Source organism: Polypterus senegalus, chromosome 8, assembly GCF_016835505.1.
Source record: "Polypterus senegalus isolate Bchr_013 chromosome 8, ASM1683550v1, whole genome shotgun sequence".
Classification (NCBI taxonomy): domain Eukaryota; kingdom Metazoa; phylum Chordata; class Cladistia; order Polypteriformes; family Polypteridae; genus Polypterus; species Polypterus senegalus.
In genome coordinates, this window is record NC_053161.1 from 101,571,714 (window position 1) to 101,587,259 (window position 15,546).

Genomic DNA, 15,546 nt, shown 5'->3' on the forward strand with positions numbered 1-15,546 from the left:
GAGTCAGGTGTTTTCAATCAATGAGATGACAATCAGGTGTGAGTGGGCACCCTGTGTTATTTAAAGGACAGGGATCTATCAAAGTCTGCTCTTCACAACACGTTTGTGGAAGTGTATCATGGCACAAACAAAGGAGATTTCCGAGGACCTCAGAAAATGAGTTGTTGATGCTCATCAGGCTGGAAAAGGTTACAAAACCATCTCTAAAGACTTTGGACTCCACCAATCCACAGTCAGACAGATTGTGTACAAATGGAGGAAATTCAAGACCATTGTTACCCTCCCCAGGAGTGGTCGACCAACAAAGATTACTCCAAGAGCAAGGCGTGTAATAGTCGGCAAGGTCACAAAGGACCCCAGTGTAATTTCTAAGCAACTGAAGGCCTCTCTCACATTGGCTAATGTTCATGAGTCCACCATCAGGAGAACACTGAACAACAGTGGTGTGCATGGCAGGGTTGCAAGGAGAAAGCCACTGCTCTCCAAAAAAAAACATTGCTGCTCATCTGCAGTTTGCTAAAGATCACGTGGGCAAACCAGATGGCTACTGGAAGAATGTTTTGTGGATGGGATGAGACAAAAATAGAACTTTTTGGTTTAAATGAAAAGCGTTATGTTTGGAGAAAGGAAAACACTGCATCCCAGCATAAGAACCTTATCCCATCTGTGAAACATGGTGGTGGTAGTATCATGGTTTGGGCCTGTTTTGCTGCATTTGGGCCAGTATGGCTTGCCTTCATTCATGGAACAATGAATTCTGAATTATATCAGAGAATTCTAAAAGAAAATGTCAGAACATCAGTCCATGAACTGAATCTCAAGAGAAGGTGGGTCATGCAGCAAGACAACGACCCTAAGCACACAAGTCGTTCTACCAAAGAATAGTTAAAGAAGAATAAAGTTAATGTTTTGGAATGGCCAAGTCAAAGTCCTGACCTTAATCCAATTGAAATGTTGTGGAAGGACCTGAAGCAAGCAGTTCATGTGAGGAAACCCACCAACATCCCAGAGTTGAAGCTGTTCTGTACAGAGGAATGGGCTAAAATTCCTCCAAGCCGGTGTGCAGGAATGATCAAATGTTACTGGATACGTTTAGTTGCAGTTATTGCTGCAAAGGGGGTGTCACACCAGATACTGAAAGCAAAGGTTCACATACTTTTGCCACTCACAAATATGTAATATTCGATCATTTTCCTTAATAAATAAAGTAATAATATTTTTTGTCTTATTTGTTTAACTGGTTTCTCTTTACCTACTTTTAGGACTTGAGTGAAAATCTGATGATGTTTTAGGTCATATTTATGAAGAAATATAGAAAATTCTTAAGGGTTCACAAACTTTCAAGCACAACTGTACACTCTAAATGACAGTGATTGGCATTTGAATAGAATTTACATTAAAAAGTTGTATGTTTTTACTGACTGAATGGAAGTACCCATCTGTGATTAAATGCAGCAAAATAAAACAACAAATATAAAGTATATGAAATTGTCTCATTATTATCTTTAAAACTGCACATGAATAAAAACAGCACAATCTTTGTGTCATTACTTTTATAAAAAGAAATTTCACACAAAACTCAATGCTAACATTACTGCAACATCTCAGGTCTTTACAATATTTAATGTGTTGTAGCAGGGTTCTAAAGATCTGACAGTATACTTCATGAATTCAAGATGTTAAAAGAGAAATTAGAAATATTACAGATATTTATGCACATTAATAAATATTAAATTATCAGTAACATACAGTGATTTACAAAAACAATCACACCCTTGATCAATTCTGTAATTGATTAAATAACAAATCTGCAACATTCTGCAAAATTTTATTCTCTTTGATAGTTTTATTTAAAAGTACTCAAACTCAAAGAATTTTTTCGTAACATTCTAAAAATCTTAACAAGAAAAAAAAAGGAAATGTGATGTTTGGAAGTCTGAAAATCAAGTTCTTACAAGTTTTGCTTTGCTGCTGCATTAAGTTTACTAATTTGATATACCTTGTATAAAGAATCTTCTCACAGGCAAAGAACTTTCAGTATAATAACACAGCAATGTCCTACAGTGCTTGAACTGTAATTCTACTTGGTGGGTCTACTTGGGGAGTTTGATTCAACATCCAATCCAAACGCATTCTTTTAAGTTCAGAGGAAAATCTAAACTGTACCCGTATGAGTGAGAATATGGCTTTGTGTGTGAATCTGTATTCCACGTTGTCTCCTACCTTGTTCTCAGGTTTCTGGAGATAAGCTATGTCTCCCCATAATCTGGAGTAGAATAAGTGTAATTAGAATACAGATCAATGAAAGTAGAGCGTGTTGTTGAAAATTAAATAAAGAGTAAAAGATAAGAGAGATAATAATGATAGAGAATGATAAAGAGTCCAAGAGAAAATACAAAGGAATTCTATTATGCCCCTATTTTGCGTGATGTATAACATTCTCCACTAAAATTACAAGAACACAACTGAGGGAATTAGCAACCAAAAACAAAACAAATGTTTTGGGTTGCCAAAACAAATAATACGTGACACAGGTTGAACATAACAAGATGTGAAGTGAGCCAATAGATGACCAACTAAGTCTGGGCCTTAAATTCCAACCAATTTCACTCCAACAAGTTTCCTAATTAGAAACGGATTCTTGTTGTTAATTAAACCCATTATTTAATTTAATGGTTTGTTGACGTTTGTATTCTGCCACAGTAGACATTTGCAAAACTGTTGATTTTCTTTATTCTAAGAACACGGTCAAAATATTTTGTGAAAGTGAGTGGACAACATTACTGAGACCTTCTCCATTCTTTTTTTTTTTTTAAATACTGTGTATGATGGACACAGATTAGCTAGTTAAGTGTTGGCTCGTTTGTAACTCATTGTATTTGGCTGTTACATTTAGTATTTGGAACAAAGGGTCCACGACTTAAATAGCAACTCAATGTAAATTAAGGCAAAATAGTCAATTAGCAGCAAAACCTGGTCACTAAATAAGAAAATGGTTAGAATGAAAACCTGCAGCCACAGTAGCCCTCCAGGACTGAATGTAAGGAAACCCACATGGTGTGTTTCTTATTATTAGATACATTTAAAGCCATTTCTTGAAATGATTCCTTTGACAGAATGCTTTTGTGAGTTCTAGCTTACTCACTTATACATTCTTTACAAAGGAGAGCACTGACAGCATGTAGGCTTTGGAGTGCATGCTGGGTCACAACATGGTTCCAATTCTGGGTCTATCCCTTTTCCAATTTGGCTTTCACCAAACACCATTGACTTCTCAAATTCTACTTTCACCTGTTGGATCATGTCTAGGACAGGCTTAAGTTTGGCCATGGAATCATTGTTGACAAGGTTGTAGTTCTCAGATGGATCAGACTCCAAGTCAAAAAGCAAGGGTGGATCATGAGCTTTCAAAAAAGCACTAAGGTGACAGTCATGGTCTGGAGTTGTGTCACTATGTGCAGCACCTGAAAACATAAAAAATTCAAAACAAGTTCTTCGTATTTTAAAATCCTCTGATAAATGATAAATACAGAAGGGTACAGTTAATGAAAAGACTCCTCCAACAACCATACTATCATTCACCTCACTTTAAAATTACAGTTGTGATTCTAAATTGACTTGGTATGATTGTGTGTGTACGTCATTCATAGGATTATAGCCTGGCACCTCTTCCGAGGTTGGTTCCTGTCTTACACCCAAAGCTTTTAGGGTGGGCTTGAGCTCAATCAGACCTTTCAGGGAGTAACATTAGGTATGTATAAGAAAAATGGGTGAATGCTGAACTTAAAGGACACTTCTTTGGGATGTGAATGGAACCCAACATCTCTGAAAAACAGGGACATCTTGGAAACTGAACATAACATAAACACAGGAATTTCGGGTGGTCAGAATTGTAAGGCAGTGACTCAAGCCTGAATCTATATAATAATAATAATACTACATTTTATTTTATGATTACAGTCTAGAGAAAGTCAATATATTAGTCAAAATAGGCATCTGTCTATAGAGCCACTCTGCAATTAACTTCTCCCACCTCAATCCTACTATGAATGGTGAAGGGTGCCATTTTGGTAACCCAAAGAGTGCTTGATTCAGATGCCTAGTGGAACCCCTCCTTGGTCCTCGAACTCTGATAATGCAGAATTTGGGCTATGAACACCAAGACTTAATTTAATATGTCTGGATAAATGGCTGCAAAAGACTCTGAAACATTGATGTGCTTATCTTGGACTGTTTGCTTACCTCTTGTAAAGTAATGTGCCTTGTACTTTCCATAGCGTACTGCAAAGACACTAAGCTTCTCACTAGGGTCAACCGGATAATAGAACATGGTTTTTCTTTTGCCCTGTGCACAGAACAGTATACATGTGTATAGTGAATACAGTAAGCAAATTGAAAATGCTTTCATAGACACTAGAGTTTTAAATGCTATGCAGAATTCATTAATGAGAGACAAAATAACTAAACGAGATTAACTAAATAGCTCACCTTTGTTTTAATGTTTTATGAAGGGAACCTGGGAATTCACTCAAATATAGTTGCACATTCATAGGAACAATAATCTTCAGTATTTGTAGAAAAAATAGCCAGTCAATAAATGTTCCTAACTTTCGAGGCTATCAAATATAAAGTAAAACGAAGTGTACAATAGTGTTTACCAATCTTAGTTCCCGTAATTACACCTTAACCTTGTTTTCACCTAAAATGAAAGGTCCAGCTCTGTCAGTTTGGTAATGTTTACCATTAATTAATTATCAAGTTCATATGCAACATGCTGCCCATTAACACCACTGGGTTTTCATCATTATCACCAGTTTATGGCCATTTTACAGGTTTACCCAGGTTAGTCAGTTACTCCCAAATCTTTCTACTCAACTCTCCATCATCTGACACTTTTGGCTTCCCACTTAACCTCATCCTTTCCACTTCAATCTTGGTGCACCTCTTCATCCAATCACCCTCTTCCTTTTGCAAATATATACCAAATCTTTCCCTTAAGTAGGTATTTTTCTTCCTCTTACTTCATAACAATCCACACTTCCTCTGACCATTCTCATAGTAGTTCTTTCTAGTTTTGCGTCATGTTCCACTTTCATTTTTCACCCCCTGAAACAAGTCCGTAGATGGTTAGATCCCTAGAAAGGGATAACATCACATTTACTTTTAGAGCTTGTATAAAATTTAACTTTCTCCTTGGGTACAAATGAAGTATAATTTATCTCTCTATCCATCTGTAATCACTGATCTTGAAATTGTCTAAAACGATAATACACATGTTTCAGCTTGAAATTGGTTATTTTTAACTTTCTAGGAGTGGCTCCTAAAGGGCTAGCACTACCAGTAAAGAATCAAGTTATTAAAGATACAACCACATTCGTGATCAGCAACCTTAAAATAGTATGTTGTTATAGTGCCCATTTTTTAAAATTTTTGTGAAAAGAACATTGACCCCTCTTATTCCATTACATGGTGAAACCCTGGGTTCATTTGTTGTGACATACACAACTTCTGATCATCTTTCTGGAAGACACCTTTTGGTTTATTCTTTAGCATAGAGGTGTAATTTCCTGCACAAAATATGGTACAAAAATGGCCTAAAATTAGGGTTTTTTGGGTGTAGAGAAGGGCTGAGCTGATGATCGATATCGCCCATCACCAATTGGCTAGACACAATGTCAAAATAGATAACAATCTTGCTTGCCTCATAACAAAGCTGTTAGGCATTCATTTACAGCTGGAGGTGACCGACTAGTTTATTAGGAGTGTCCTCTAGCTAGAAGAAAGGCAGCTAGATCAGCATGTTATGCACTAGTGTGAATGGGAAAAGCACAGGCATATTTGCAGTACTGTGCCAATGAGGTACTCACAGACAACGAGTGCCCAAGGCTTCTCATTATTTACATCACTCTTTTAGGTAGCTCACTATTCAGAAAATGATCGCTTACTGTGACCTCACAAATTGAAACTCTTTTGCAACTTTGGCAGGTATGCCTCTTTAAACCTCCTTAGCGTTACACCCAAGTGTCATTCAGACTGTAAAAACAGTAATAAAAGCATTAGCCCCGAGCGCCACTTGGCCAACTATACAGACGAATCTCACTTAAGAGTTACACCTGAGGATTACAAGTGCCAACAGCATTAGTGCCAAGCGTTGCTCTGCAAATGATATAGACATGTCTTGCATAAGTGACAGGCCCGAGAGAGACATGTCTTCTCCTAGCCTAATAATGGCGTCTCGTAAGAAACGTTTTCATCAGCTCCAATGCTGCACGCTCTTGACAGTAATACAAGCAGTGATTACAAAGTGAATCTGTCTTCAGGCAATGAAATGGACAAAATTAAGATTAGCGGGGAGGGAAGCTTGCCTGCTGCTGAGTAATTCACAGGAACATTACAGGAGCCACATCCAGGGTGTTGAATGCTTTAACACAGAAATAGAGGTGCAAGGCCAGTGAGTCCATGCCACATGCTTAATAAGCATTGGACCTGAACTACTGAACGTTTAACAGAAATACAGGGTTGACTGCCTTTCCCATATAACCTCTATGCCACATCAAATTAAGGCTTAAATTAGTAGAATCTAACTTCTTGAAGCTTCTTGCAGCATCTATTAGCATGACACAAATTTTTATCAGACTTGGCCAGGTATCAGTTTGGAGCAGACTACAGACTATAAGTCTACATAGATGTGATAGCAGCAACAAATTTAGATCGTGTCAATGGTTGATCCAGTGTAGTTTTAAACTTGCTCTTGGAATACTAGTAAGTCAGGCCTACCTAGGAGACTGTTAATTTGAACTTTATCATTGGATTCTAATTAAGAAAATGTTGCATAATAAGTCTCAAATATGTCTCTTTTCTCTAAAGTTTTTTTTTTATTACATTTGCTGTATTCATTTTACTAAATGATCAGAAACTTTTCTTTCATGTATCTCTATACTCATAGTTTAGAAAGTAGTTGTTGAGGAGAAAAGGTCACCCAGTCTGAAGTGCAAACACGGTTTTGTACTAAATTAGTTTATTGTATACATCCTATTTTCTGCCCTTCATTATTTTTCTATACATATATATTTTCAAATAAAAACAGTTTATTCCATTGAACAATATCTAAAAGAAAACAATATTGTGAACATCTTGAAACAACCAGATTATTCATGAAGTACTTACCATGCTTTGTCTGAACAGGATATCTCCCATATCATATCCATCCAGCTGTACTTTGGGAAGCTTTGTTTTAACAAGTGCTGCGATAGTAGGCAGCAGATCTAAAGTACTTGCCAGCTCATGTGTGACACCTTTCAAAATGAACAAAAGCAACAGATAATGTATTAGATGTCAATTCATATCACTGGCTACTTTCTTCATCCAGTGTTGGTGAGATGTTTTCTTGCACCCTAGTGCAAGAGTATCAGTGAGACAGTTGACTATTTGGTAGCTAACTTGTGAGGCTGGATTTCTCCCCACTTTAAGATCTGTGCCCTAGACGAATGCCTAATTTGTCTTAATGGTGGAGTCGGCACTGGCTCCACCTCATGACTTGCATATCACATTAACACTAAAATGATATAACCACCACATTTCTCACAAATCAGATCTTTTTGCGCTTCAAGCAGATTACAGTAATTTAGTGTGGATGTTTTCACTCAGTTATAGAATACTACAACTTTGTGAAGTGTTAGAGCACAAACTCCAACTGTCATTGATCAATTTATCCTGGAGAATCACATGTTCAATTGAGAATGCAGGACAAGGTTTTGCTTGTTCACTTCCCACCCCATATCACTGTAAGACCCTAAGGAAATCATACATTACCCCTCTGCTGTAAAACATACACAACTGTAACATACCCGGATATTTTAAGCTGCCTTAGATAAAAATGTCTGCCAAATACACTGTCATGCTAATTATAATAACCACTATTACCATAATTTCATTAGCATATTCATTGTAATTCAATGATTAATTAGAACAAATGACTCCTACAACCGTATCAGTCTAACCTCCAATATAATACAGTTTGACAAAATGCATATAAAAAATAACATGAAAGGTCTGTGACCCATGATTATTAATATTAAATAAGATTAGAAAAGAAGCACTTATGTCGAAGTGAACTGTTTTTGGAGTCAGTTAATTCAGCTACTGCAGTCATGGTGTTGCATTAGTCAGTGCTGCTTCCTCATTGTTTTTAGGTTTGAATCTTAGCCCTCTCATTGTCTACAAAGCATTTTAAAGGTTTGAAAATGTTCTTGAGAACTTTCAAATATTACAACAACATATGCTATGATAACTGGCTGCTCTAAACCAGCTCTATATGTGTCGGGGTGTCCATGAGTGGTCCCTACCTGGAAGATTTAAGTGCTATTGGTTAAGTGGGTTCAGAAAATGAATAAATGAACATCAGTCACAGGTGATTCTACATTTCTGAAGGAACACTTGGTTTAGGGAAAAAAAAATGAAAATAGTATTTTATTTAAGTGACATTAAATATACTAATAAGTAAAGACATCTTGGTTTCAATAAGATTATTACTTGATTCATTTGATTTTTTTTTCTTTTCAAAAGAGCTGTAGGTTTTTAAGTGTTCATAAAATATACCTTTGACCAAACAGATACAGAATGTTGAGATATGTAGGGTAAAATATATTTCATACAACAAAAGCCAAGTGGCTGTAAGTTTAATGCTAGCAAGTAACACTGTTAAATTGTTACACCTGGTTGGATTTTTCCTGGCCAGTAGGCGATAGCTGGTTCTCTCATTCCTCCTTCATATGTTGTTCCTTTTCCACACTTCAGGAGCCCAGCATTTCCACCACGAGACATGCGCATTAGTTCAGGCCTTTGAGATAAAGAAAAATAATAAAGAAGGACAAACAAGACAAATGTTAAACAATGAGAACAAACAGAACTCTACACTTGCCCTAGTGTGGGAGTGTTTGTGTGTGTTGTCGATGGTGGACTCGCTGGACTGTCTCCCTGCTATTTTCTGCTTTGGATAGGCTCTGGCTCACAGGGACCATGAATTTCATGGAGTTTGTTTGAGAATGAAATGAGTGAAGATAAATTATAATGCTATTTTCTCTTTAATACATTTGTCAATTATTTGCTAGCATATAGGAAACTTTATTTTTTTTATTAAACAAAGGTAGTTGTGAGTACTCCTGCTAAAGAAAAATAACCGTAGTGAATAAAAGCAAAAAGGAACTATTCATCATTCAATTCTTTTGTTTTAGTTTATCAGTTTTAATTTGATGTTCCCAAAATGTATTACATAATGAACAATATTGTACAATGAACACATTTTTCTGTTTAACAGTACACCTTTGCAATAAACTACTTCTGCTCATTTAACAATAGACAATGATATTGAGACATCACTGTCAGCACATATGATTGTGAGGAAATCTTACCGGCAGATGCAATAATGTCAAAGGCTGACACAGTTAACAGTACTTCTTTTACAAGGTTTTAGTTGTAGTGTACCTTAATTATCTATGTGCATTAAACCACTGTTTCACACGGATTACTTATTTCATTTCAAAACTGACCTTATACTTTATAAAGCTGTACATTTCAACACCCCATAAAATCTGCTCTTGCCCAATGTAAATGGACAGGACACTATGAGTATTGTCCCTCAGACCATCCCCAAAGCCACATTATATAAGTCTCAACAAATAAAAATAGTATATAATAAAAATAACTCTTTTTACGATATGATCTCTACTCCTGCCAGCAACATCTTTTACAATGACAACATGGTCCCAGCTTCCATTGTTCATAAGCATGTGTGCTACTCTCTATTGATTGGTTAAGGGTCAAGTGTGCCTGCCAACTACTGTTATTGTGGGGAAACACTGCATTCTTCTGCCCATACTTCCATATTGTCTTCTTTGCATAGGTGATTCTAATCATTTCCCAGCTTGCAGTTATGGTCATCCCAAATTGCCTTTATGTGTTAACAACTATACTGCCCTATTGCTCAGTGCTGTACTGCACTTCTATCCCACCCTTTCTGATCTTTAACCCCCCTGACCACCAACACCCCTATAACAAATATTAAAAGCTAAGATGGACAGAGTTCAAGTAAGTGATGTGTAGATATAGTAATGCTTTGTACTGACCTTCTGAAACTAAATAACAAAAAACATCAATTGGCTGAATTGACAAAGAGGGTCTGTATATTTTTTCAGTATTTTTTGTGTTTATGCATGCCATTTTTTTTTACTGGCATTTTGTCCTGAAAGGGTTCCTATCAATAGATTCCAAGTCCTTATAAACATGAATTGCATAAGTTGATCAGAATACGAATGTAGATATACAAATAAAAAATACATTACCCATTATCACTGGTGAAGAAAACAAATGTGTTGTTAAGAATGTTATTATCTTTCAGCGTTTTCATAATGATCCCTACAGAATTGTCAAATTCCATTAGTGCATCACCAAATGGTCCCCTTAATGACTTCCCAGTTGTTTTAATGCTTGCAAATTGAGGGTAGTGGGTGTGCTGGGAAGAAAATTGCAGGAGAAAAGAATTTAATAATCTGACATTTACCAGTTGCTTCAATAAGTAGAAATGGTAATTTTATTCTGTCATTTTATTACAGAATAGCAGAATTGCAGTGATGACCATCTTCCCTTATACTGTATACTGGAAACAGCGTTGAAAAAAATTGATTAAAGCAAAAAAGAAAAGGCTGTAATTTACTTAAATAGGCTTATGCAGATTTCATACTTTCCTAAAATGGCAAAATTGTAATAGAAATAGACAGAAGTAGAAAATGTTGGCTGTTGGAGTTATGTAATACAACAACTCCTAATTTGGTGTAAAATTACATTAAATATTAATGGTTGATAGAAAAATGATTGGGGGGAGGGCATCACAGCATTACCAATCAGTGAAATTGCTTATAATATAAATGGTAGAAAAAAAGTATTAAAAGATACACTACACAGTGGCAAAAAGGACTTAAATACATACATCTGATGCATAGTACAGAAAGAAGGGTTGATCATGCTTTGCAGAGAGGGTGATAAAGTCAGATGCAAACTTGTTGTACTGAGGCACAAGTTCAGGAAAGTAAACAGGCTGTTGTATTATCTTGTCATCTAATAGCAAGGGTAGTGGGACTATGCCCTGGTCACACATTCCATAGCACTTGATGTCTGGAGGAAAACAGGTCAGATTCTGGCAGGGACCCTTAAAGGAAATAAAAAAGCAAAATGGTCCTTAATTAATTAGGAACAGATGTGAAATTATATATTATATAATTTCATATATACAGCTTGTTGAGATATAGAAAGAAATAAGAAAAGATTAATCATGAAAATCACATATATTGGTGATTATCATATAAAGAATGGGTAAAGCAAAATATGTATCATTCTTAATTATTCTAAATGTAAAAGACAGTGGTATCTACAACACACATAAGTATAAATAACCAGTTTGTTTTTAAATTAAAGGCCACAGACCAATTAACAATCGTAGGCTTTGAAATATATTACGTTATCTTCAACATGTTCATTTAACAAGCATTGGCAATTAAGAGAGTTCTCCTCTTCCTCTATTTTAGGGCAATGTTTCCTAAAGCAAAGAGCACAGTATGACCTCAAAGCAATAAACTTGTAAAGAATCATCAAAGCCAAAAACACTGACATAAAATGGGTTGCTAAAAGGTAATGTAGATGATGGGCCTAACAGTTCAGTTGCCACAGAACCGATCCAGGGGTCAGATTTATAAAACTCGTGTACACACAATAAAAGCCTTGAAATGCAGCTTGCCAATTAAGGATTTATAAAATAAAATTTAGATTTGCTTGGCTTTTCTCTACATATACTTACAGCAACACTGAACCACATTTCGGAGAAACAGTGAAATGATGACACCCTTGATAAAAGTAGGGAAATGTAGCCAAACCATCTAAATTATGACTTTTTTGCAAAATAAATCATATTACTGAGCCATTATTATAATGTGCATAGACATGCCAAACATACTACACATCAAAAGTCATAATTATGATGTACAGAATGAGTTAACTTTTAAGCAGGCCAATGCTGTGTTTTTGCACTGAAGAACTTTTTAGGGTTTCTGTCAGTTAATATTGCGTATCAGTTTTTACCTCTCATGGAACTGGTCAACAGTATATCAGCCAAGATTCACTCCATCGTGACATTAACCAAACAACAAGGAGCTATATTCAGTTTTCATTTGGTGTGGAGTATATAGATAAAACACCCACCTATTAAAGCAGCAGTGTCTGGATTTCCTAATGCAATTGAAGCACTTTACCACCGATACTGCAATAAGAGCACCTAGTGAGAATGAAGCTGCTTTCGTTAACAATATGCAGTTGCATTCTGTTAATGTCCAAGTCATCTGTGATGCCAAGATGAGACTGACAAACATCACAGCTCAGTGGCCTGGGTTAATCCATGATTTGTTTATTTCAAGGCAAAGTAGCTTTGTCAGATGACTTGCTGATGGTGATATATGTTTTGGCTGGCTTGCTGGTAAGATAATTGGCTGAACCCTCAGTTTTTCATATGGCCTATACTATAATGGCGATATTGCCGTTACATGTTCCAGGGGAAAATGTGTGCCAGCTCAGACACTGGCGCCTTTCCGACACCCTTGGCACAGAAGAGAGTTGCTAGAATGCTGCACTCAACTACAAAAAGAAGCACAATGCATCAGAAGGCAGGCTGCTCAACCAGCCAGTGAAGGTCTGCAGCATCATGATTGCATATGTACAGGGTTGATTAGCATAGTCCTTGTATGGTTGTTTCAAGTTGGCAACCGGGTGGAGTTAAAAACACATTCATGCATGCACATTTACAAGATGATTGTGTTTTATAAATGTAAATTGCATCGGAATATGTGTATGCTAGGTTTTATAAATCTGACGTTTATTTTTTGGAGTAATCATATTTTCATGCTCAAATCCACACATTCTGTAGTTTGATAAATGAGACCCTAGTACACTATACACGCAGCACTGGGCAATCCTATAGCTGAGCTGCTGTTGTGACTAAATTTGACAGGCCAGTAGTAAGAACTCTACTTGAGCACCTTAGAAATGAAAACCTAGGACTCATTTTTCTTTTTCGTCCACAATTCCAACATCAACACCAGCCAGGTACATGACGCCGTTAGAGCACAACACAAATGTTTATACAGACAAGGTTTCAGTATTAAAGGATTTGGGAAGCTTGATAATTAAAATGCAAATGAAGGTGAAAGAAATGAAAGGGGGCACCTTTATAAAATTTACTGCCTTCAGGATGAGGCAATTCGCTATTCTGTCAAACAAAAAATGTACAGTAGGTAAATTCATTAATTGTGGCAGATACGCTCAGGAAGGAGGATACACCTGCACACTGGTTAGCATAAAGAAAGGTCATATTTTTCTTATGTATACACTCTCTTCACACTTTTGGAAATAACAGATTTTTTTGGTGTTCATATGTACATAACTACAGAATCACCTTGCAACCAAAATTTACCTTCTTGTTTACACAATATGCACATTCGAAAGAAAACACTTTTATTATTACCATATCCACATCGCAGGATAAGTTGTTACTACTATGTAATGTATATAACTTGTGATATAAATATCTCTTGAGCATAATAAATTTTAATTTGAAGTGTGACATGCAATTCTTCCTATTGCACATGCTCAAATTCAGTCTATAGTAATTCTCTTGGTTTCAGAAATGAGAAAGTGGTAGACATAACCTAACATTTTCAAACCTCCTTAATCCAATTTATGGTCCCAGGAAGTCGGAGTTTATCCCAGCTGAAACTGACTCCAGACATGGCAACACATTATTGCAGACAACATTCACAGACATGCACTGGTCTGATTAAGAAATGACAATTTGGGTAGAAAGAAGAAACGAAGAGTTTACTCTACATATAAACTGACCAGGGAAGTTTAATCCTGTTACAAGCATTAAAAACTTCAACTAAAGACTAAATTTACTGGTGTAGTATAATATTACTGACTGAAACTTTAGTGTTTCAGTTTAACTAAATGTTACTGTTTTCTCCTTGAGAGAAAAGGGCTTCATTGATAGCCGTATAACTAACTACATAATCATACTACATTTCATGGTATACTGTATAAAAGATTAATTTACTAAAGTAATTTGTGGGACATTCTGAGTGGAATATGATTTGGACAATTCACTATCTTTCTGACCTGGAAAATTCCAGAAATTGAAGAAAATGGACTAGAATAACTCTTAAGAGCTATAATAAAAGTTTCTTAGATGCTTACAATTTCCTTTTAGTCATACTGTAGTAAGATTTTTTTAGTTTTTGTGAGAGTTGTATAGTATTGTGTTAATGATTGTTTGCTGTATGGTAACATACATTTACATTTTTCTTTTTCATTATTGTAATAAATTCATATTTTCACTGATGTTAAAAAAGCTACATTTCTACTAATAGTTCTGGTTGCTTTCATAATAATTATTGATCTTTTGTAGAAATAATTATTGATCTCCAATAGAAATGCATAGGATGGATATAATGAACCAAACTATGCAAACATGGCTCTTAGCTAAACATTAACCATGTACAGTATGTACCGTCAACAAATCTGTGTCAAATGAAAGAGTACACCAAGCTTTTCATCCCAAATCAGTTTGTACTATTCTGGAGATCAAATCATTGTGGGTGCCAACACAGTTACATATACTGTATTTATTGTCCTGTACAAAACTCAATAATGAATGTAATAAATGAAAACTGCAAAGAAAACACCTTCCACGGTAACTAAATGACATATTGACTATGGAGAAGAAAGCAAAAAAGTACATTAAAACAAAATCCAAGTCCATTTTGAAAATGAAATTTTAATGGGAGAAACAGTGCACAAAAGTTCAGTGATAAGGATAGGTAATTCTGAAATTAGCTCCTTATTCAGTAGGCTACTTATTCGCAGCTCCAGTTTGTGTTTAGTACACCAGCTTCCATTCTCAATTAGTAAAAGAAGAGAAATGAAGAATTTGAAACTGCTACTTACAAAACAATAGGTTTGTTAATTTGACAGCAAAAAGTGTCTATTTTATTTGTAACTTTGTCAGTCCTGTTAGCCTTGTATCATCTTGATAAATATCTTATGAACATTTGATAGATCTGTAGCTTTGTTAAAGGTTTGTACTGTGTGTTTTTGTTTGTGCATATCATACAGTTACAGTATACATTTGGTAAGAAACAAGTACTGCATTATTGAAATTGTAATCCATATTTATAATTACACAAATAATAGAAACACAGTACAACTCTTTTTAAAAAAACAGGAATTCATCAAATATTCATAAGGTGTTTATCAAGAAGATACAAGGCTAACATTCTTAACAAGTGTATAAGTAAAATTCAAATTTTACTGATAAGCTTATATGCCTGTTGTCTTGATTCTTCTTTATCTTTTCTTTTTCTGATTAAACATGTAAACTGCTGTACTTAACAAAAGCTTGAGGTCCAAACTAAGACAAACAGTGTCTGTTTTAATTAAAGGGCAAAATAA

The 15,546-nt window shown here is 35.6% G+C and overlaps 1 protein-coding gene across 1 annotated transcript in view; it reads right to left on the minus strand.

Moving 5' to 3' along the window:
* Positions 1-2,763: 2,763 nt before the first annotated feature.
* Positions 2,764-15,546, minus strand: part of arsa (arylsulfatase A) — a 28,215-nt gene continuing 15,432 nt past the window's right edge. The window contains exons 3-8 of the mRNA XM_039761512.1: positions 10,985-11,203; positions 10,341-10,510; positions 8,715-8,839; positions 7,168-7,295; positions 4,243-4,345; positions 2,764-3,464 (exon numbers count right to left, since the gene is read on the minus strand). Coding sequence (XP_039617446.1) covers positions 3,157-3,464; positions 4,243-4,345; positions 7,168-7,295; positions 8,715-8,839; positions 10,341-10,510; positions 10,985-11,203 — 1,053 coding nt within the window. The 3' untranslated portion in view covers positions 2,764-3,156. The remainder of the gene's footprint in view (positions 3,465-4,242; positions 4,346-7,167; positions 7,296-8,714; positions 8,840-10,340; positions 10,511-10,984; positions 11,204-15,546) is intronic.